Consider the following 19,330-nt stretch of genomic DNA (forward strand, 5'->3'; position numbering starts at 1 on the left):
CGCAGAAAGATTAAATGATTTCTTTGCTTCGGTGTTTACTGAAGAGGATGTTGGGGAGATACCCGTACCGGAGAAGGTTTTCATGGGTAATGATTAAGATGGACTAAACCAAATCACGGTGAACCTAGAAGATGTAGTAGGCCAGATTGACAAACTAAAGAGTAGCAAATCACCTGGACCAGATGGTATGCATCCTAGGGTACTGTAAGAACTCAAAAATTAAATTTCAGATCTATTAGTTAAAATGTGTAACCTATCATTAAAATCATTCATTGTATGTGAAGACTGGAGAGTGGCCAATGTTACCCCAATATTTAAAAAAGGCTCCAGGGGTGATCCGGGAAACTATAGATCAGTGAGCCTGACTTCAGTGCCGGGAAAAAAGTGGAAACTATTCTAAAGATCAAAATCGTAGAGCATATAGAAAGACATGGTTTAATGGAACACAGTTAACATGGATTTACCCAAGGGAAGTCTTGCCTAACAAATCTGCTTCATTTTTTTTGAAGGGGTTAATAAACATGTGGATAAAGGTGAACCAGTAGATGTAGTGTATTTGGATTTTCAGAAGGCGTTTGACAAAGTCCCTCATGAGAGGCTTCTAAGAAAACTAGAAAGTCATGGGATAGGAGGCAATGTCCTTTCGTGGATTACAAACTGGTTAAAAGACAGGAAACAGAGAGTAGGATTAAATGGACAATTTTCTCAGTGGAAAAGGGTAAACAGTGGAGTGCCTCAAGAATCTGTAATTGGACCGGTGCTTTTCAATATATTTATAAATGATCTGGAAAAGAATACGATGAGCGAGGTTATCAAATTTGCGGATGATACAAAATTATTCAGAGCAGTTAAATCACAAGCAGACTGTAATACATTACAGGAGGACCTTGCAAGACTGGAAGATTGGGCATCCAAATGGTAGATGAAATTTAATGTGGACAAGTGCAAGGTGTTGCATATAGGAAAAAATAACCCTTGCTGTAGTTACACAATGTTAGGTTCCATATTAGGAGCTACCACCCAGGAAAAAGATCTAGGCATCATAGTGGATAATACCTTGAAGTCGTCGGTTCAGTGTACTGCAGCAGTCAAAAAAGCAAACAGTGTTAGGAATTATTAGGAAGGGAATGGTTAATAAAACGGAAAATGTCATAATGCCTCTATATCGCTCCATGGTGAAACCACACCTTGAATACTATGTACGATTCTGGTTGCCGCATCTCAAAAAAGATATAGTTGCGATGGAGAAGGTAAATAGAAGAGCAACCAAAATGATAAAGGGGATGGAACAGCTCCCCTATGAGGAAAGGCTGAAGAGGTTAGGGCTGTTCAGCTTAGAGAAGAGACGGCTGAGGTGGGATATGATATTGGTCTTTCCCTGTACGTACCCGGATCAGTCCAAACTGTGGGTTGAGCCTCCTTTCCAGCAGGTGGAGACAGACTAAAACTGAAAGGATATCCTATATGAGGATAGAGCCTATCCTGTAACCCTTCAATATTTGTCTGTCTCCAGCAGGTGCAGCATGTCTCCCTTCGGTCTCCTGATCTAGGCTAGTCAGCCTTCTTTCTCTTCCTTCCTTCTGGGATCAAGCAAGTACTTATTCCTTAGGGATTTTGTAGTTGTTTTCTTCCTGTTAAAATAAAGTTAAAAAGTTTAGTCAGGAAGTTGTGGATTTTTTCTTCAGGAGACTGTTCCTTCTCCTGGCTCTTGTCGGACTCAGGGGGGCTTTGCCCCTTGTGCAGCGCATAGCCTGTGTCCATTACCGCTTCCAGGTGTGGGGACAGAGTCTGTCCAGGGCTCATCTCGCCCCCCCCCCCCCCCCCCCCCCCCCCCCCCGGCTGCCGAAGGGTCTTAATGTTAAGCTGCTGTGCTCAGTTTATTTACAAAAAAAAAAGTGACACAGAAACAGGCTTAAGTTTAAAAGTGCTCCCAGTGCTTTTAATACTTACTTACAGCAGCAGACCAATATTCTGTGTCTTTCTCCCCCACCTGGGTTGAACCGGCAGCCAGACAGGCAGGAGTCAGCAGGTTTCCCCCCTGCTTCACTCCGGGCCTCCAGGCTGTCAATCAAACTTTTTCTCTGCAGCCTTTTTTTTCCTTCAGCGCGGCTCTCTCTTTGCCGTGGCAGGCAGCCTGCCTCTTCTCTGCCAGCCCCTTCGTGTTTTTTAGCGAGGGGACCTCTTCTTTGCCTCCCTGCCGGGTGAGGTAGGTCCCTCCTCGGCAGGGCTGGCAAATTTAGCCCAGGGATCAACTCCCCAGAGCTTGGCCAGGTCGGGAAAGCCCGGGAACGGTGGCCATTTTGGATTTTTTGTCTGCTCCATTTTCGGAGCTCCTTGGGGCTGGGGGGGGGGGGGGCGTTTTTTGTTTTGCAGCTACCCCCCGATTTCAGCTCCCTGGCCCCCCAGGATGAGTTTTCTGTCACCCTCTTGCCTCTCTGGGACTTCCAGGACTCGTTTTGTATCTGATTTTGCCCTCCTCCTGCGAAGATTTTATTTAGCTAGCCTGCAGGAAGAGGAGGAAGGTGCACCCCCCCAACAAAAAAAAAATAATTCCTCGCTCCGCGCAGTTGACGGTTAGACCGGCTGTGGAGCCCCCAGGGTCCCTTGGGGCGCAGGTGGTCCCAGGAGTGCCCTTCCCCCAACCTCCCGGTGGATCCGGTACCCCTGGATCCTGCTGCTAATCCGGATGTGGAGAATACCCTTCCACCCCTTACGGGGTGGAGGGGTATTCCCGCCAGGACCGGGTCCATTTCCAAGGATGTGGACCCAGTCCTGGTGGGAATCAGGGATCCGGCAATCGCCTTCCCCTCTCATCCCACGCACAAGTTGTAGCGCCTGTGGGAATGGAACGCTCCCGAGTCGGGACTCTAGGCGGGCCGTGCACTAGATAAGCTCCCCCTCCCGGAGGTATGCTTAGATTAAAAAAAAAAAAAAACAAAAGACAATAATCCCTCCGGGGACTACTAATGCGATCACAATACAGGAGGTTTTCCCTGCTTTTAAAGCCGCACAGGTCCGCATGCTCAAGGCTCATGTGATGTGCATTTTTGATGTCCTGGCGCTGGGGGTGCATGCACCTATTTGCTGCAGTCTCATGCTGTGGGCAGGTCTCAGGTGTGTTCAAAGTTGCTCTGCACACGGGACCCCCCGTGGGCAGAGGCTGCGCTTACGACCTTCTCCACGTTCAGGCAAAAGCGATGACTATGGCGAGGTCAGCCAAACTACTCCTCTGGCTGCGCCATTGGTCAGCCGATCCGTTGCTGTTTAAAGGTAAGCTGCTCCTTGGCAAGGGCCTTGAGAAACTATGGATTCCTTAGGGGAAAGTAAGGTCCATAGGCTTCCGAAGGACCGTCCGAAACCATCCTGTTCCTTTACACCCTCTTGTCCACGTTATCTGGGCCAGAGACTGTATACCCCATGCGGGCAGGGTGACTCCTCAGGGGGTTTTTCCGTCTTGCTCGCAGTCTTGGTCGCAGCCTTCCCGTGGGCGCCATCCCTTTCGTGAGGGCCAGCCCACACGCTCCATCCTTACGCCTGCCACACAATGAAGTTCACTTGACTCTTTCCTCTGTCCCCTTCCTAGGCGGTAGACTCTCCCTGTTTTTCGTGGCATGGGTCAATTTCATGTCTGACCAGTGGGTCCTCGACGTCCTCAGAGACGGATACGCCTTCGCTTTGCTCGAGATTCTCGAGATCCTTTTTCTATTTCCCCGTGCGGTCGGTCCCAGCGGCAAGCAGTGGAGCAAACCCCCACCTGGCCCCTGTGTCTGGGCGTGGTGGTCCCGGTTCCAGACAGCAAACTTGCCGCAGGCCAGTATTTTATTTACTTCGTCGTTCCCTAACAGGACGGGTCTTCATCCGATCTTAGACCTCACAAGAGTCAACCGGGCCCTCAAGATCCTGCTTTCCACATGAAAACTCTGTGAGTGGTCCTCGTGCCGTTTCACCCTGGAGAGTTCCTCGCCTCACTTGCTTTGACAGAGGCGTGTTTCCATATTCCGATTCATTGCGGCTACCGTAGTCTCTTCGCGTTCACATCCTCCACTGGGACTTCCAGTTCAGGGCGCTTCCCTTTGGTCTCGCGACAGCACCTTGCACCTTCACCAAAGTCGTGGTGGTGGCAGCAGCTCTCCGCCAGAAAGGGATGCTTGTTCTCCCCTACCGAGACGTCTGGCTCGTCAGGGCCAAGGCAGAGGCTCTCGCCGGCAGGCGGTGGATCGCGTGTTACCTCTCCTCGTGTCTCTCGGGTGCATACTGAATTTCTCCAAGAGCTACTTTCAGCCCTCCCAGGAGTTAGGATTCCTGGGAGCCCACCTCGACAACCGGGTGGACAAGGTCTTCTTGCCTCGCATGCAGGTTCTCGAGTTGATCGGCCGGTTTCAGAGTCGGGTCTTGCTGCCTTGTCTGGCGGCCTGTGTCTGCCTGCGGGTCTCGGGGCCCCTTGGCTTCTGCCATCGACCTTGTCCCTTGGGCTTTTGCTCATATGCTACCATTCCAGAAAGCTTTGCTGTCCCGTTGGCAGACAGTGTCGGAACAGTTTCACACAGTCCTCCTGTTTTTTGGGCCTTACCGTCGCCGACTTGTAGTGGTGGCTTTCCCTTCCTCATTTGCTACAGGGAAAGCCTCTACGAGTCCCTCAGTGGACGATAGTAACCACGGATGCCAGTCTCTCGGGCTGGGGTGCGGTCTGCCTCTCCCAGTACGCCCAGGGGATCTGACTAACAGCTCAGTCTTGCTGGCACATCATTCGGTTGGAGGCTTGGGCGATGTTCCTAGCTCTTCTGGAGTTTCTCCCCCTCATCCACGGCAAGGCGATACGGGTCTTGTCCGACAGCTCCTCCACTGTGGCTTGTCAATCGCCAAGGAGGCGCCCGCAGTCCGCTGATGGCCCTGGAAACCAGCCGTCTCTTCGCCTGGGCAGAGCAACATCTACAGTGCCTAGCGGCCTCCCACATTGTGGGTAAGGGGAATGTTCAGGCCGATTTCCTCAGTTGTCCGTCGCTCGATTCCGGGGAGTGGGAACTCTGACGCAGCCATGAATCTCATCGTCAGGTGGTCCCCCACCACCTGGGCCTCATGGCGACCCTTTGCAATTTCAAGGCAAATTGGTTCTTCCGCCGCTGGAGGGAACACGGCTCGGAGGGTGTAGATGCTTTGGCTCTCCTTGGCCGGCGGACGTCCTTCTGTACGTGTTCCCCCCCCCCCCCCCCCCCCGTGGCCCCTGGTTGGGAAAGTTCTCAGAAGAATGGAACTCCACCGGGGTCCCGTGGTTCTGGTAGCACCAGAGTGGCCGCGCAGGCTGTGATTCGCGGATTTTCTCAACCTCCCGCCGGACGGACCTCTACGGCTATGCCATTTTCCTCGGCTCCTTCGTCAAGGACCTGTATTTTTCGACCAGGCCGATCGCTCCTGTCTAGCTAGCAGCCTGGTTTTTGAAAGATGATGCCTAAGGCGCAAGGGCTATTAGGAGGAGGTCATCTTCACCTTGTTGCGGGCCCGGAAACAGTTGACTTCCCTGGCATACGCGTGTATCTGGAACGTGTTTGAAGCTGTTTGTGCGGAGTCGGGTTTCTCAGCGCTGTCCGCCCCGATCTCGTTAGTCCTCTCTTCCCCAAGAAGATCTTCTCCCCTCTCGGCTCTCTCCTGGGTCGGGTAGAATGTCATCACTGAACGGGCCACCTGGATGTGAATGGTGCTTGAAGGGCGTCAAGCATCTACGTCCACCTTCTCTGCCGCTTGCCCGTTGGGGAGTTTTAGTCTGATCCTTCGGGCCCTCTGTGCAGCTCTGTTCGAACCTCTCCGTCGCGCTACCTTGAAAGCTCTTACGCTTAAGTCTGTCTTTCTGGTCTCTATCTCTTCTGCTCTTCGGATCTCGGTGATCCACGCGCTGTCCTGTCGGGAACCTTTTGTTTTGCAATTTTCCGATTCCGGGATATCCCTCGTGATGGGCCCTTCCTTCTTAGTGAAGGTTCTTCTAACCTCCATGTCAACCTGTCGGCAGAACTCCCTGCGTTTTCCCCTGCGACTGGGGACGATTTCCGTAAACTTGATACTATACGAGTTCTACTTCACTATCTCCAGGTTACCCATGGCTTTCGGGTCTTGGGTCATCTTTTGTCCTCTGGAGAGGGCCCATTTGGGGTACGCCGGGTTCCAAGACCACTATCGCGCGGTGGTTGAAAGAAGCGATCTCCTCTGCCTCTCTTTGTCGAGGACGGGCGGTTCCCGAGGGCCTTATGGCTCATTCACTGCGTTCTCAAACTACTTCCTGGGCGGACAGTCAATCGGTCTCTCTGCAGGAGATTTGCAGTGCCGCCACTTTGGACGTCCTTGCATACTTTTGTTCGACACTACCGTCTGGATGTGCAAGCTCCGCTTCTTGGTTCTTTTGGGCTGTAAGTGCTTCGAGTGGGACTGTCTCGGTTCCACCCGATTTAGGGAAGCTTTGGTACATCCTACAGTCTGGACTGATCTGGGTACGTACAGGGAAAGGAAAATTAGTTCTTACCTGTTAATTTTCGTTCCTGTAGTACCACGGATCAGTCCAGACGCCCTTCCCTGTTTGTCTTTTTTTCTGTCCTCTCGAAGCTTGTTTCTCTTGCAGATTTGTAGATTTCCACACATCTTTTTTGTGCAAGAATACTGAGCAAATGCACAGGAAGCCTTGGCTGCCCAGCACTAAGTATATGCAAGAGCGGTTAGTCATACCTTATCTATTACATTGTTCTACATCTGCTCCATTGAGCTTTATGGTTACTTGCTTGATCCTACTCTGGTTTTGTTATTTTCTGCTTTGACATTCGTTATACTGAAGGGTTACAGGATAGGCTCTATCCTCATATAGGATAGCCTTTCAGTTTTAGTCTGTCTCCACCTGCTGGAAAGGAGGCTCAACCCAGAGTCTGGACTGATCCGTGGTACTACAGGAATGAAAATTAACAGGTAAGAACTAATTTTCCTTTAAGATCATGAGAGGTCTTGAACGAGTAGATGTGAATCGGTTATTTACACTTTCGGATAAGGACTAGGGGGCAATCCATGAAGTTAGCAAGTAGAACATTTTAAGACTAATTGGAGAAAATTCTTTTTCAGTCAATGCACAATTAAGCTCTGGAATTTGTTGCCAGGAGATGTGGTTAGTGCAGTTAGTGTAGCTGGGTTCAAAAAAAGTTTGGATAAGTTCTTGGAGAGAAGTCCATTAACTGCTATTAATCAAGTTTACTTAGGTAATAGCCACTGCTATTAATTTCATCAGTAATCACCAACCAACCTCTTTCCCTTTGTGAAAATATTCTCCAACACCCACTGTTCAAGGGAAACCCTTGCTTGGTGGTTTTGTGCGGTGGCTATGTTTAAGGACAACCACTTTATAATTGTCCCTCTTTATAGCCCCGTATATTATTCTTTATTATTCACTCTTTGTCTCCATTTTTTCTTTTTTTATCCTTTTTTATTATTTCACTTTCCCCTGGCTGCTTATCCAACCCAACCAACAATTTTTTTCTTTTATCGTGTACTTATCTAGGCTGCTGCCCTTATTGCTTCTTATCGGTTCGGATCCGCCTGCCCGACATTGGCCATGTTTCGGTAAGACGTTGCCTGCTTCAGGGACTGTGGGAGAACAATCTGCTGTGTCCGTACCGGGTTCACAGTTTTAAGACGTTTCTTGAACAGATAAAATCAAATTAAATACAATACAACCTGCCTAAAACTTATAAAACTATTTTTTACCATCTTTCAAGCTGTTGGTACTTACTGTTCACGTTTGTTCAATTTTCTTAAAGTGAGCGATGCCTTCATTTTCTTATTCCAGCGTCTCTCTCTACTTTGCCTGCTTTTAAATCTACCGCGGGCTAACAACTGCTTGTCCCTCTCAGACCGAGGCTATCTCCGGTGCATCCAATTGATTTTGATTGTGATGAATATTTTCTCCAGATCCCTTCGTTTTTACTATCTACCTCCTGTCTATATGTCCCTATTTGCTACATAACTTCTACTCATAGCCCGATTTTATCGGTCTTATCCATTTAATTCAGTACCACCCACGAATATCAATTATCTCTACTAATATCATTGTCGGAACTGGGAGGGGCCCGTTGAGTCTCGAACTGGTTGGTAATCTTGTAGAATTGTCATAAGGTGTGCGGAGTCTCGTATGTATGAGGGGATTTGTGGTATGAACTTACACAAGGAGCGGTCCACAAATCGTGATAAAGGTTCAAGAACCTGAAACTCACACAAATGGAACAACAGTTTATTTATACATGGGACACGGTGGCACCTAAAGGGTTGAACCGAGAAATTGACTGGTCTGTCTACATGTAAGGGGACATTCGTTGGAAGTTGGTTAATGGCAGGTCCATCAGTAATCTAAGAAGATAAGGAAACAGCTGCCACACTGGTAGTACATATCCTAAAAAGAAAAAGACAAAAGAAGGATTTAGGGAGTGTGTACAACACCAAGCATACACTTCAAGAATTAGAGGTAGGGAAACATAATTCCAATTCCATGGGGAAACACACACCTTGGAGAAATAGACTTAACGGATTGTAAACAGGGACATCAGAGGAAAGCGGCAGGCGTTTAAAAGAGGATCACTGGCTGGAGACAACACACCTGTCATCAGAATAATTTGCCTGGTATGGCAATAAAATACATGAAATATCAGGTCTAGTAGCTTTCATGACATCCCCACTTAAACGAGCGATTTTCTCGTGTAAGAACCATGTAATACAAAAGCAATCAGCAATCAGTGGGTAATTCCCAGGGGTCTGGCATAGTGAATAATATGAGGTAAAGGGCCGATCAGGTTTTAATTTAAGTGGGTAAACAAAGTATCTAAAAAATAAGTAAGGATGGCTGGGTTGAAAGCAAAATGATTCAAAATAATAATAAAAAATTGACTTAATAGATCTAAAGCAAGCCAGTGCAATCTGATGACAGGACGGTAGCGGACGTGGTGGATTTTAAAACACCACCAGGTCCGCCAGAGATTGAACAGGATTCAGCGTAACTTGGAAAAAACGGTAGCAGACGTGGTGAAGTTCAGGTTTCCATCAGGTCCGCGAGACAGAGTAGGAGAGACAATGATATTAGTAGAGATAATTGATATTCGTGGGTGGTACCGAATTAAATGGATAAGTCCGATAAAATCGGGCCATGAGTAGAAGTTATGTAGCAAATAGGGACAAATAGACAGGAGATAGATAGTAAAAACGAAGGGATCTGGAGAAAATATTCATCACAATCAAAATCAATTGGATGCACCGGAGATAGCCTCGGTCTGAGAGGGACAAGCAGTTGTTAGCCCGCGGTAGATTTAAAAGCAGGCAGAGTAGAGAGAGATGCTGGAATAAGAAAATGAAGGCATCGCTCACTTTAAGAAAATTGAACAAACGTGAACAGTAAGTACCAACAGCTTGAAAGATGGTAAAACATAGTTTTATAAGTTTTAGGCAGGTTGTATTGTATTTAATTTGAATTTATCTGTTCAAGAAACGTCTTAAAACTGTGAACCCGGTACGGACACAGCAGATTGTTCTCCCGCAGTCCTTGAAGCAGGCAACGTCCTACCGAAACATGGCCAATGTCGGGCAGGCGGATCTGAACCCATAAGAAGCAAAAAGGGTGGCAGCCTAGATAAGTACACGATAAAAGAAAATATTGTTGGTTGGGTCGGATAAGCAGCCAGGGCGAAGTGAAATGATAAAAAAAAGAAAAAATGGAGACAAAGAGTGAATAATAATAGAGTAATATACAGGGCTATAAAGAGGGACAATTACAAAGTGGTTGTCCTTAAACATAGCCACCGCACAAAACCACCGAGCAAGGGTTTCCCTTGAACAGTGGGTGTTGGAGAATATTCATTTCATCAGTAGCATGGGATCTTCTTGGTGTTTGGGTACTTGCCAGGTTCTTGTGGCCTGGTTTGGCCTCTGCTGGAAACAGGAACCTGGGCTTTATGGATCCTTGGTCTGACCCAGCATGGCGCAATTTCTTATGTTCTTATGTAAATTCTGCTCCAGTAATCTGCAATCTAAATGATTAGCATTTTACTGAAATCACTGATAATTGTATTCAGAAAGAGGAGGAACCTGTGTTAAATATAATTCTCCGGAAAAATAACTAAGAACTGTTTATAGGAGAAGGGCATGTGACAAAATAACTCTACAGTGTTTCAAGTGACATCTGAACTGACATGCTTCTTTCCTTTCACAGGGTCAGACTCATCGCCTGGAAATAACACCACCTGACCCAGAGAAGATGATTTCCTCTCTGCACCTCAGTGACCTGTCTACAGATGAGGAAGACGCAGTCCGCTGCAAATTCAACAGCTATGAGAAAAAAATTAGCGCTCTGATGAGCGAGGTGGGAAGGCCGAAGAGTGAGGTGAGGATACTCTAGGCAGTGCTCTGCGAGGGTGGGGAGCTGGATCTGAGCTCTTCATCCTTTTGCTCTGTTCACTGCTGGACTTTTGTTCCGGTCAGGTGGAGTTACAGAAGAAGGATCACAAGGGGGATCTAGCAGAGGTAGCGCTGGAGCTGACTGAAATGGAAAATGAGAACACACGGCTGCGGCGGAGCATTGACCGCATCAAAGGGAAGAAAGAATTTGCTATGTAAGATCTGGCAACTGCAGGAGGACTGTTCCCCTCTTCCTCACTCACATTTTTTTTTTATTTTATTTATTTAAAAATATTGATTGCCTGCACTATCTATATTCCTAGGCAGTTACAGAAGGCATTCATAATAAATGCAGAGGGACATATCCTAGAAAATGATAGCTCATGGGAGGGTCATTTTCAAAACTTTTTAAAAGGTTGAATGTATGTTTAAAAAAAAAAATAAAATAAACACTCAAAATCCCACCACTCCCCCAGGTAAAAATACCCAGAGTGTATAAGAGCATAAAAAATGCCAAGCTGGGTCAGATCAAGGGTCCAACAGCCTCTCTTGGTCAAAAGTGTCTGGCAGATCCCAAAAAGTAGATCTATTTCCTGTTACTCCCAGGGATATAAGCAGTGACTTTCCAAAGCCTACATGGTTATTAACTGTTTATAGGCTTTCACTCCAGGAACTTGTCCAAATGCTTTTTAAACTCAGCTATGTTAACTGCTTCCATCACATCCTCTGGCAAAAAATTCTACAAATTACTTGTGCATTCAGTGAAAAAAATACTTCATTATCCCACCAGAATAGTTCAGACACATTAGTTTTTCTCCCCTACCAGCATACAGAGACAGAGAATGAAAGTTTTGCTGGAATCAGCCTACATAAGAAATTTTGCCATTTCAGTATTTCTCTGTTTCCAGTAGATGGTAGAAGTGCCAAGCCTGTAGTCTGGAGATTTTGGTGGAGATATTGCCTCCAGAATGGTTAAGTCATTTGAAACTGCTGTCTTAGTTGAGTGGGGCTGGTGGTCCCTATCTGGCATGATCTTGTTAGTGAAGGGTATCTGAAAACCAGTAGTACTGGTTCCCTCTTTCCCTCTCTTTTTCTATCATTCCCCCCCCCCCCCCCCCCACACACACGAAGTGAAAAGAAAGGACTAAATGACTTGAAACTCTGCAAGTAAGGAGGATCTTTTGGACTAGGGAAATACCCTTTATTTATCAGGGAATAAAGTTAAAAATTTAAAAAGGGGAGCAATCAGATGGCTGTCTCTCCTGTGGTCTTTTGGTGTGGGAGCAATTAGCGGTGTGCTGGGAGAGGAGAGGGTGGAAGCAGGTTATTTTTTTAAAATAGTTTGCGTGACTTCAGTGGCATGGAGGCTGCTGTGGCGAGTGGGAAATGGTGACTTGTATGTAGATGCTGGCAAAGGAGTGCTACAGTGTCAGGTCTTTGCCATGCCTATACTAGAGGAAGAGAGCCGTGCGGAGATCCAGCCCTTCTGGTAATTGATAGGCTGTCATCCTTCAGAGCCAAGTTGAGTACAAGCCTTGATGCAGGTATGATGGCCATTTTTTTTTTTTTTTTTTTTTTACATATTCTGTTTATTAAACATAGTGGCCATTTTAGGTCCCATCCTTTGCAGTGAGTTGGAGAGCAGGGAGGTCTTTTCAGAGCCTCTGGTACTATTCTTGTTGGGGAGGTGGAAGCCAAGCACACCATGGGGCAAGGGAAACCAAGACCAGGAGGAAGCAGGGGTAGTTCTGGGGACAAAAGGACTAGTTGGTCCAGTCTTCATTGGAGTCCTTTTCTCGGGAATTTGTGGTGCTAATGTACCAAGTTTTTTTTTAATTAAACAGGGCTTGACTCCAGGCAAACCCAGCCCCAGTGGTGGCTGCTTCATCTGGGATTTCCCCTATTCCTACTCAGGAAAAACAGGTCAGGTGGGAAACTCAGTTGGTCCTGGAGGTTGCATCTGTGGCATCCGAGGGGAGGGGGCTGGTTCACTGAAGGAGTTTGCTGCTGGGCAGGAGATGGAGAGTGAACTGGATAGGGTTCGCTGAAAAGGAGGAGAGATCTTTGCTAATAAGGGAGAGGATCCCCAAGTGGTTTGTTTGTTTAAGAAAGTAGTTGCTAGTGATGGCAGAGCTGGGTATAAAGAAACAGACAGAGTCCTACCAGGAGGGAGAGTACCCCTTTATGGAAGGTCTCAGAGGTCCAGCTAAATTTTTTCCTTTTCTTTGGGTTGTGAGCTTAGTCCCTGCAGAGTGGGTGACCCTGAGGGAAGGCTTAAAGGTTGGCTAAGCCATGGCTAAACTTTATCCCTTTCCTGAGACTGCTTTAAAGAAGTTAGTTTCCTAAGGTAGATGCTTTGGTCTCTGCAGTCACAAAGACTATCCTCCTTGTGGAGTGCACCCTTGAAGGATAAAAAACTAGAGATCTATCTTAAGCAGGGCTTTGAAGGGTTGTCCTTGGTGCTCAGGGCAGTGATTTGTAGTAAGTATATGTCTAGGGCAAGGGTGGGCAACTCTAGTCCTTGAGTCACAAACAGGCCTAATTTTCAAGATATGCACAATGAACATAAATATGAGATTTGCGTACAGTGGAGGCAGGGTATGTAAATCTCTCTTGTGCATATTCATTGTGGAAATCCTGAAAACCAGACTTGTTTGTGGCTATTGAGGACAGGAGTTGGCCATCCCTGATCTAGGGCAAATTTGTGCTAAGTGTTGCAAATTCCAGTGGTGGTGCTGAGGAAGGTTTAATGGTGCAAGAGGTATAAAGCCTGGAAACCAGTCTCTCCACCTTAGTGGATGCACTCTATTATCTTATTCAGACCTTGGCCAGAGTATGTAGTTTATCTTAGCTAGGCATTTGTTGTGGCAGATGTATGGTCTAAGTCCTGGTTAGGTAAGCTGCCCTTCTAGGGAAAGTTTATTTGGGGAAGGCTTGAAGAAGTTGGTAAAGCATTTGGATGAGTCGAAGTCTCATAAGTTGCCAGAGGACAAATCCAAGGGAACTTGTAGACCGGATTCCAACAGACCTAAATTTAGAGAGGCAAGAAGTAATCAGCCAGGGAAGAGTACTGCCCATTTGACTGATACAGGAGCAGCCAGGGCCTTCTCCCTGGCTGCTCCTGTGGCTTGGAATACTCTTCCAGAGGTATTGCGGAAAATAGATGATTTGTTAAAGTCAGCCAAGCATTGGGGAATTGCATGTCTATGATTCACTAAAAGCATTTCTGACTTCTCATATTTTGTGTGGTAACCAGACACTTACCCCCTAATCAGACATAAGTTTTATTTAAAGCAGAAGCAGTAATCCCTACTTGGGATAGCAAGAGAGAGACCTCATCAGTATATGTTCCTCACTATTTATCTTGAAACCCTCAATTTGCCTATACACCTAACAGCCTGCACCAGGGGTTTGATAGCCATATCAAAGAGGAGAGAAGAGATGGGATACCCCTGTTTAGTTTCATTCCACATTATAAAAGAAGTCCATGCACCATTAACCAAGACAGACACCCAGTGGGAAATGTACGAATCCACTGTATAAACTCATTTCTCTAACACAATGAATAGGTAAGGCTAGCGAATCCTATCAAAATCCTTGTTTGGGTTCAATGCTACAATTGCCCCAGACAGCCTCTTTTTCTTGGCCAGTGTAATAAATTGAAAAGCTGTCTTGGGTTATGTAAAAAAAAAAACAAAAAACTTTCCTCAACCAATTAAAACTATGCCTAAATATGAACAAAACCGAATGGATTTTATTAAAAAGAAACTTCTATACCCAAACCTCCCAAATTCCATACATCCAAATTGACAACTCCAAAATACAAATGAAAAATCCAATAAAAGATCTTGGCATTTGGATTGATTATGACCTGAGCCTTAAGAATTGCATTGCCATAAAAACGAGAGAAGGCTTTCATAAACTCCAAATCCTAAAACATCTCAAACCATTACTGTATCCGAATGACTTCAGAACAATTCTTCAGACCCTCATCTTCTCAAGTCTAGATTATTGCAATGCTATTTTCTTAGGACTACCTAAATCATCCCTAAAACCACTACAATTACTTCAAAATGCTGCTGCACGAATACTAACCGGAAAAAAGAAGTTTAATAAAAAAGAAGTTTAATAAAATAAAAAGAAGTTTAATAAAAAAGTTTAATAAAAAAGAAGTTTAATAAAATCCATTCGATCACTCCATCTTTACAAAAGTACCACGTTGAAAATCAAAAGAGACTACTATGCCCGAAAGGTTCATCATCTCAGCTTTGACTCAAAAGCTCTATTCGCCTTCGTTTCCAGCCTCACTAAACCTATCACTCCAGATATACCACCCGAACAAGCCCAGACTAAAGCAGACGAATTGGCTCTTCATTTTAACAAAAAAATATCGGATCTCCTTAATCAGCTGATTCCAAACACTACGTCTCCAGATAACACATATCTTCCCCAAAATAAAGACATCCAGCTTAATGCCTTTGAACCCATCACAATCACAGAGATACAAAATGTATTAAAAAGAATGAAACCATCATCACACCCATTTGATCAAATCCCTACCAAAATGCTTCTTCTTATCCCGGACACAATAGCAAAAACCCTAGCAGATATTATAAACTGCTCCTTATCACATGGCATCTACCCAGATGACCTAAAAACTGCCTCAATCAAGCCACTGCTAAAAAAAACCAAATCTAAATGCATGTGATCCCCACAACTTCCGCCCTATTTCCAACCTACCATTTATAGCTAAAATCATGGAAAAACTGGTAAACACCCAACTATCCAACTACCTAGAGGACCACAGTATTCTGTCCCCAAACCAATATGGTTTTCGCAAAGCCGCAAGCACCGAAACGCTACTAATTTCACTCATGGACTACCTACTCTCTGGTATTGATAAAGGCCAAGCATATTTACTAATCCTCCTTGACTTCTCGGCGGCCTTTGACACCGTCAACCACACCCTTCTTCTAAAACAGCTGGCAAACATTGGTTTAACAGGTGCCACACTAAACTGGTTCAAAACATTTCTAGAAAACAGAGGATACAGAGTCAAAATTCATAATAAAGAATCCCAATACCACCCTTCTAATAGAGGAGTGCCGCAAGGATCATCACTTTCACCCACCCTTTTCAATGTCTACCTGCTACCACTCTGCCAACTACTTACAAAATTAAGCCTGAAACATTTCCTTTTTGCAGACGACGTACAGATCGTAATCCCTATAAAAGAATCAATCTCAAAAACAATGGAATACTGGGACAGTTGCCTATTAGAAATTAAACTTCTCCTCAACAGTCTAAACCTTGTACTCAATGCTTCGAAAACAGAATTCCTGCTCATATCACCGGAAAACAATAACACACTTCCTAAACCACCCACACTCCTTCAAACAACCCACGTAAGAGACTTAGGAGCCATCCTAGACAATCGTCTCAACCTCAAAACATTCATTAACCAAACCACCAAAGATTGCTTCTACAAATTACATATCCTGAAAAGAATAAAACCGCTGTTTCACACTCAGGACTTCAGAACAATCTTGCAAGCAATAATCTTTTCCAAACTAGATTATTGCAACTCATTACTATTAGGCCTCCCAACTTCTTACACCAAACCTTTACAAATGGTTCAGAACTCTGCAGCCAGAGTCCTTACAAATTCCAGGAAAATTGACCACATTTCACCTATTCTCAAAAACCTCCATTGGCTTCCGATCCACTATAGAATCATGTACAAAACCATTAACATCATTTACAAAACTATCAACCAACACACGCAACTCGACCTACAAATACCACTTAAAAAATTCACCTCCGCCAGGCCTATCAGGGAACACTACAAAGAGTCACTCCAAATTCCTAAGGCCAAAACCTACCAACATAAATCCTTGAGTCTCAGAGCCTTCTCATCAGCAGGTCCAGCTCTCTGGAACTCGATCCCACCTGATTTGAGACAAGAGCCATGCTCTTTAACATTTAGGAAAAGACTAAAAACTTGGCTTTTCAAAAAAGCATTTCCAAGCCTTGAATAAAACCTCCTCTCACTAGCACTAACTCGTATGCAATAATGGAATGTAAACACGAATCAACCAACCTCAAACCCTCTCTCACTAATTCCTGCTGAATATTTATCATACTATTACCATTCACAACTGTGTCATATTTATTCATTTGATTACCTATGTACCGTTTCATAGTCTTATTTTTTTCACTTGCTATTCTAATGTATCAATAGGCTGAAATGTAAATATTGTGCTGTTCAATTTCTCCCCTTCCATCCCAAGTTTATTTTCCTTGTTTTTTGTAACTTTCCCTCTCCCTTTTTCTGATTCACTGTATTTAAAGTTCAAGGTTCTTATTGAAAATATTGTTTTTTACGTTACGTTATGCTTTACACTCCTTGTTATTTGTAAACCGGGTTGATGTGATGCCTATCATGAAACTCGGTATAACAAAAAACAATAAATAAATAAATAAATAAGTTCGACCACATCTCTCCAACCCTAAAAAAACCTTCACTGGTTACCTATTTCACAAAGAATTAGATACAAATCCCTATCCATACTACATAACGAAATTTACAAAGACAACAACTCATCCCTAGACAACATGATTACATTCCACAAACCACCCCGCTCTTCAAGATCTTCTAACAAATTACAGCTATTCATTCCTCCTCTCTCCTCTGCAAAACTATCCTCTACTAGACATAGAGCTTTCTCTATTGCCGGACCAAAAGAATGGAACTCTATCCCAGAATATCTAAGCTCCATCAAAGACTCCAAAAACTTCAAAAAAGAACTAAAGACATGGCTGTTTAGACAATCATACACAGAATGATTTGATCTATATAGACCATTCCCATACCACCTTCTAAACACATATTCTTCGTTATATATGCTAATTAACATATTTCGTCCCATTCTAAAAAAAAAAAAATGTTATTCTACTTTTGCTGAGACGTTATATAACCACATTCTTCTCTCATAGTTATGGTGTTATGATTATAATTTAACTGTTCACTATATGAAACTGTTGTTGTTACAATGTAAACCGGAATGAAGGCTGCTTGCTATATTTCGGTATAAAAAAAGAACATAAATAAAATAAATAAATAAATGTACAGAACATCTTCCTTTAATAAAGCCCATCTGATCAGGGTGAATAACCAGCCACAAAATATGCGTCAACCTTAGCTGTAGCATCTTGGCCAATACCTTTATGTTGGTATTAATCAGGGAGATTGGGCAATGACAGCCCATCTCCATGTCATCTCCTCTTTTTTTTTAATCAAGAGAATTATATGAGCATCATTAGGATCCTGTACCAAAGGAGATTCTTGAAAATAGTTGATGAACAGCTCTTTCAAAAAAAGAATAAGGGTTACACACTGCCCCCCTCCCCACCACACACACATACTTGTTTTTTGTTTTTTTTAAATAAAAATTGATCTGGTAGCCATCAGGGCCAGAACTCTTCCCAGCAGGCAAGCTACCTATGGCTGTTGGAATCTTGAACTCAATAATCTGAGCCCTAAGACTGTCAGCCATCTCTGGGGAGATCTACCCCACTCAAAAAGGCATGGACAAGGTCATTGCCTCATTCATGGTCAATCCTATACATATTTCCAAAGAAACCCTTAACCAGCATACTCATTTCTCGAGGGTCCACAAGTAAAACCACTAGCAGCTGTCTTTAATTTATGTATATGCATACAAGAAGCCCTTCTCTTCGCAGTGCAATTTGTGTATGCTGCTTTAAAAAAAATGCAACAGTCGTTTTTGTTTAATAGGATCTGTGATCCCTCTGATATTCAGTCTGAAGCTGCTTAGCCATTAATACCCACAAATGTATGAACAAGGTGGGAGGCTATACCCACCCTGAGCAGGCACATATGGACATTCCTCAATAAATCAATATGCTCGACTGTATGGTTGATTTTTAAACAAATCAAAACACAAAAAACTTAACTTCCAAACGATTTCCAGCCTCCCAATAGCAGTAGATAATTTCCTCAGACAACAGACCACTGCCACCCCTAAATACCCACCTAACCAGTCACATCCATCTGAAAGGGTCTTCATGAGGGGATTGGTAAATGCTTAGATTGACAGAGAAAAGTCACAGGCTTTACAGTGGCCACAAGGTTTGTGGCCAGTGTATAGCTCTGGGACAGTATGGGGAACGGTATAAATAATACAACTTTATTGCCTCTTGTAAAATTGTAAATAGTGCAACTCTGTTGATTTATATTCAATGCTGTTACCTATCTTGTTCTTCTTGCCCTTACTTTAACTCTACTGGTTCTATGTATCTCTTTACTTTGTTAAACAGTTACGTGTAAACCGATATGATGTGAAAACGAATACCGGTATATAAAAATTTGAAATAAATAAATAAATACTCTGAGGAAATTAATAGATCACAAAGACTGCAAACCTAGAAAAGCAAAACATAGCTCTTTATCAAAAAGAGTGTGAGGAGCTAAATTGTGCCAATATTTGTGAATAGCAGTGCAAATATAATGACTGGCTGGAGTGAAGAGAACAACACATGTAAAAACATCATCTGAGGGCTGAGATGCTTGCCTTACTGGGTCCACTTTGTAATGTTATTTAAATTTGTTTCTTTCTGTAGTTTAAAGGTCCCTCCTGATGCAGCTTGTCAAAACATGGTTCCATGTCAGGGGACCATGTAAGATTCTTCATTTAACCTGCAGTGCCATCCTAAAGCTGTGAATACATTTTATCTTTTGCAATTTGAATATTTTGTGGACTCTGACAATTTTGACCTCCCTTTGTTTTTGTGGAAATACTTTGAAAGATCACATGACTAGAACTCCATTCAAAAAAAATTAAAGCCATCCCTGTACGTACCCGGATCAGTCCAGACTCCTGGGTTTTGCCTCCGCACCAGCAGA

General features: G+C 44.2%; 1 protein-coding gene across 1 annotated transcript in view; it reads left to right on the forward strand.

Moving 5' to 3' along the window:
- Positions 1 to 19,330, forward strand: part of ODF2 (outer dense fiber of sperm tails 2) — a 385,587-nt gene that overhangs the window by 77,537 nt on the left and 288,720 nt on the right. Inside the window, exons 4-6 of the mRNA XM_029613214.1 lie at positions 10,220 to 10,390; positions 10,489 to 10,619; positions 14,549 to 14,576. Of these exons, the coding sequence (XP_029469074.1) occupies positions 10,220 to 10,390; positions 10,489 to 10,619; positions 14,549 to 14,576 (330 nt within the window). The remainder of the gene's footprint in view (positions 1 to 10,219; positions 10,391 to 10,488; positions 10,620 to 14,548; positions 14,577 to 19,330) is intronic.

This window comes from Rhinatrema bivittatum, chromosome 8 (assembly GCF_901001135.1).
Source record: "Rhinatrema bivittatum chromosome 8, aRhiBiv1.1, whole genome shotgun sequence".
NCBI lineage: Eukaryota > Metazoa > Chordata > Amphibia > Gymnophiona > Rhinatrematidae > Rhinatrema > Rhinatrema bivittatum.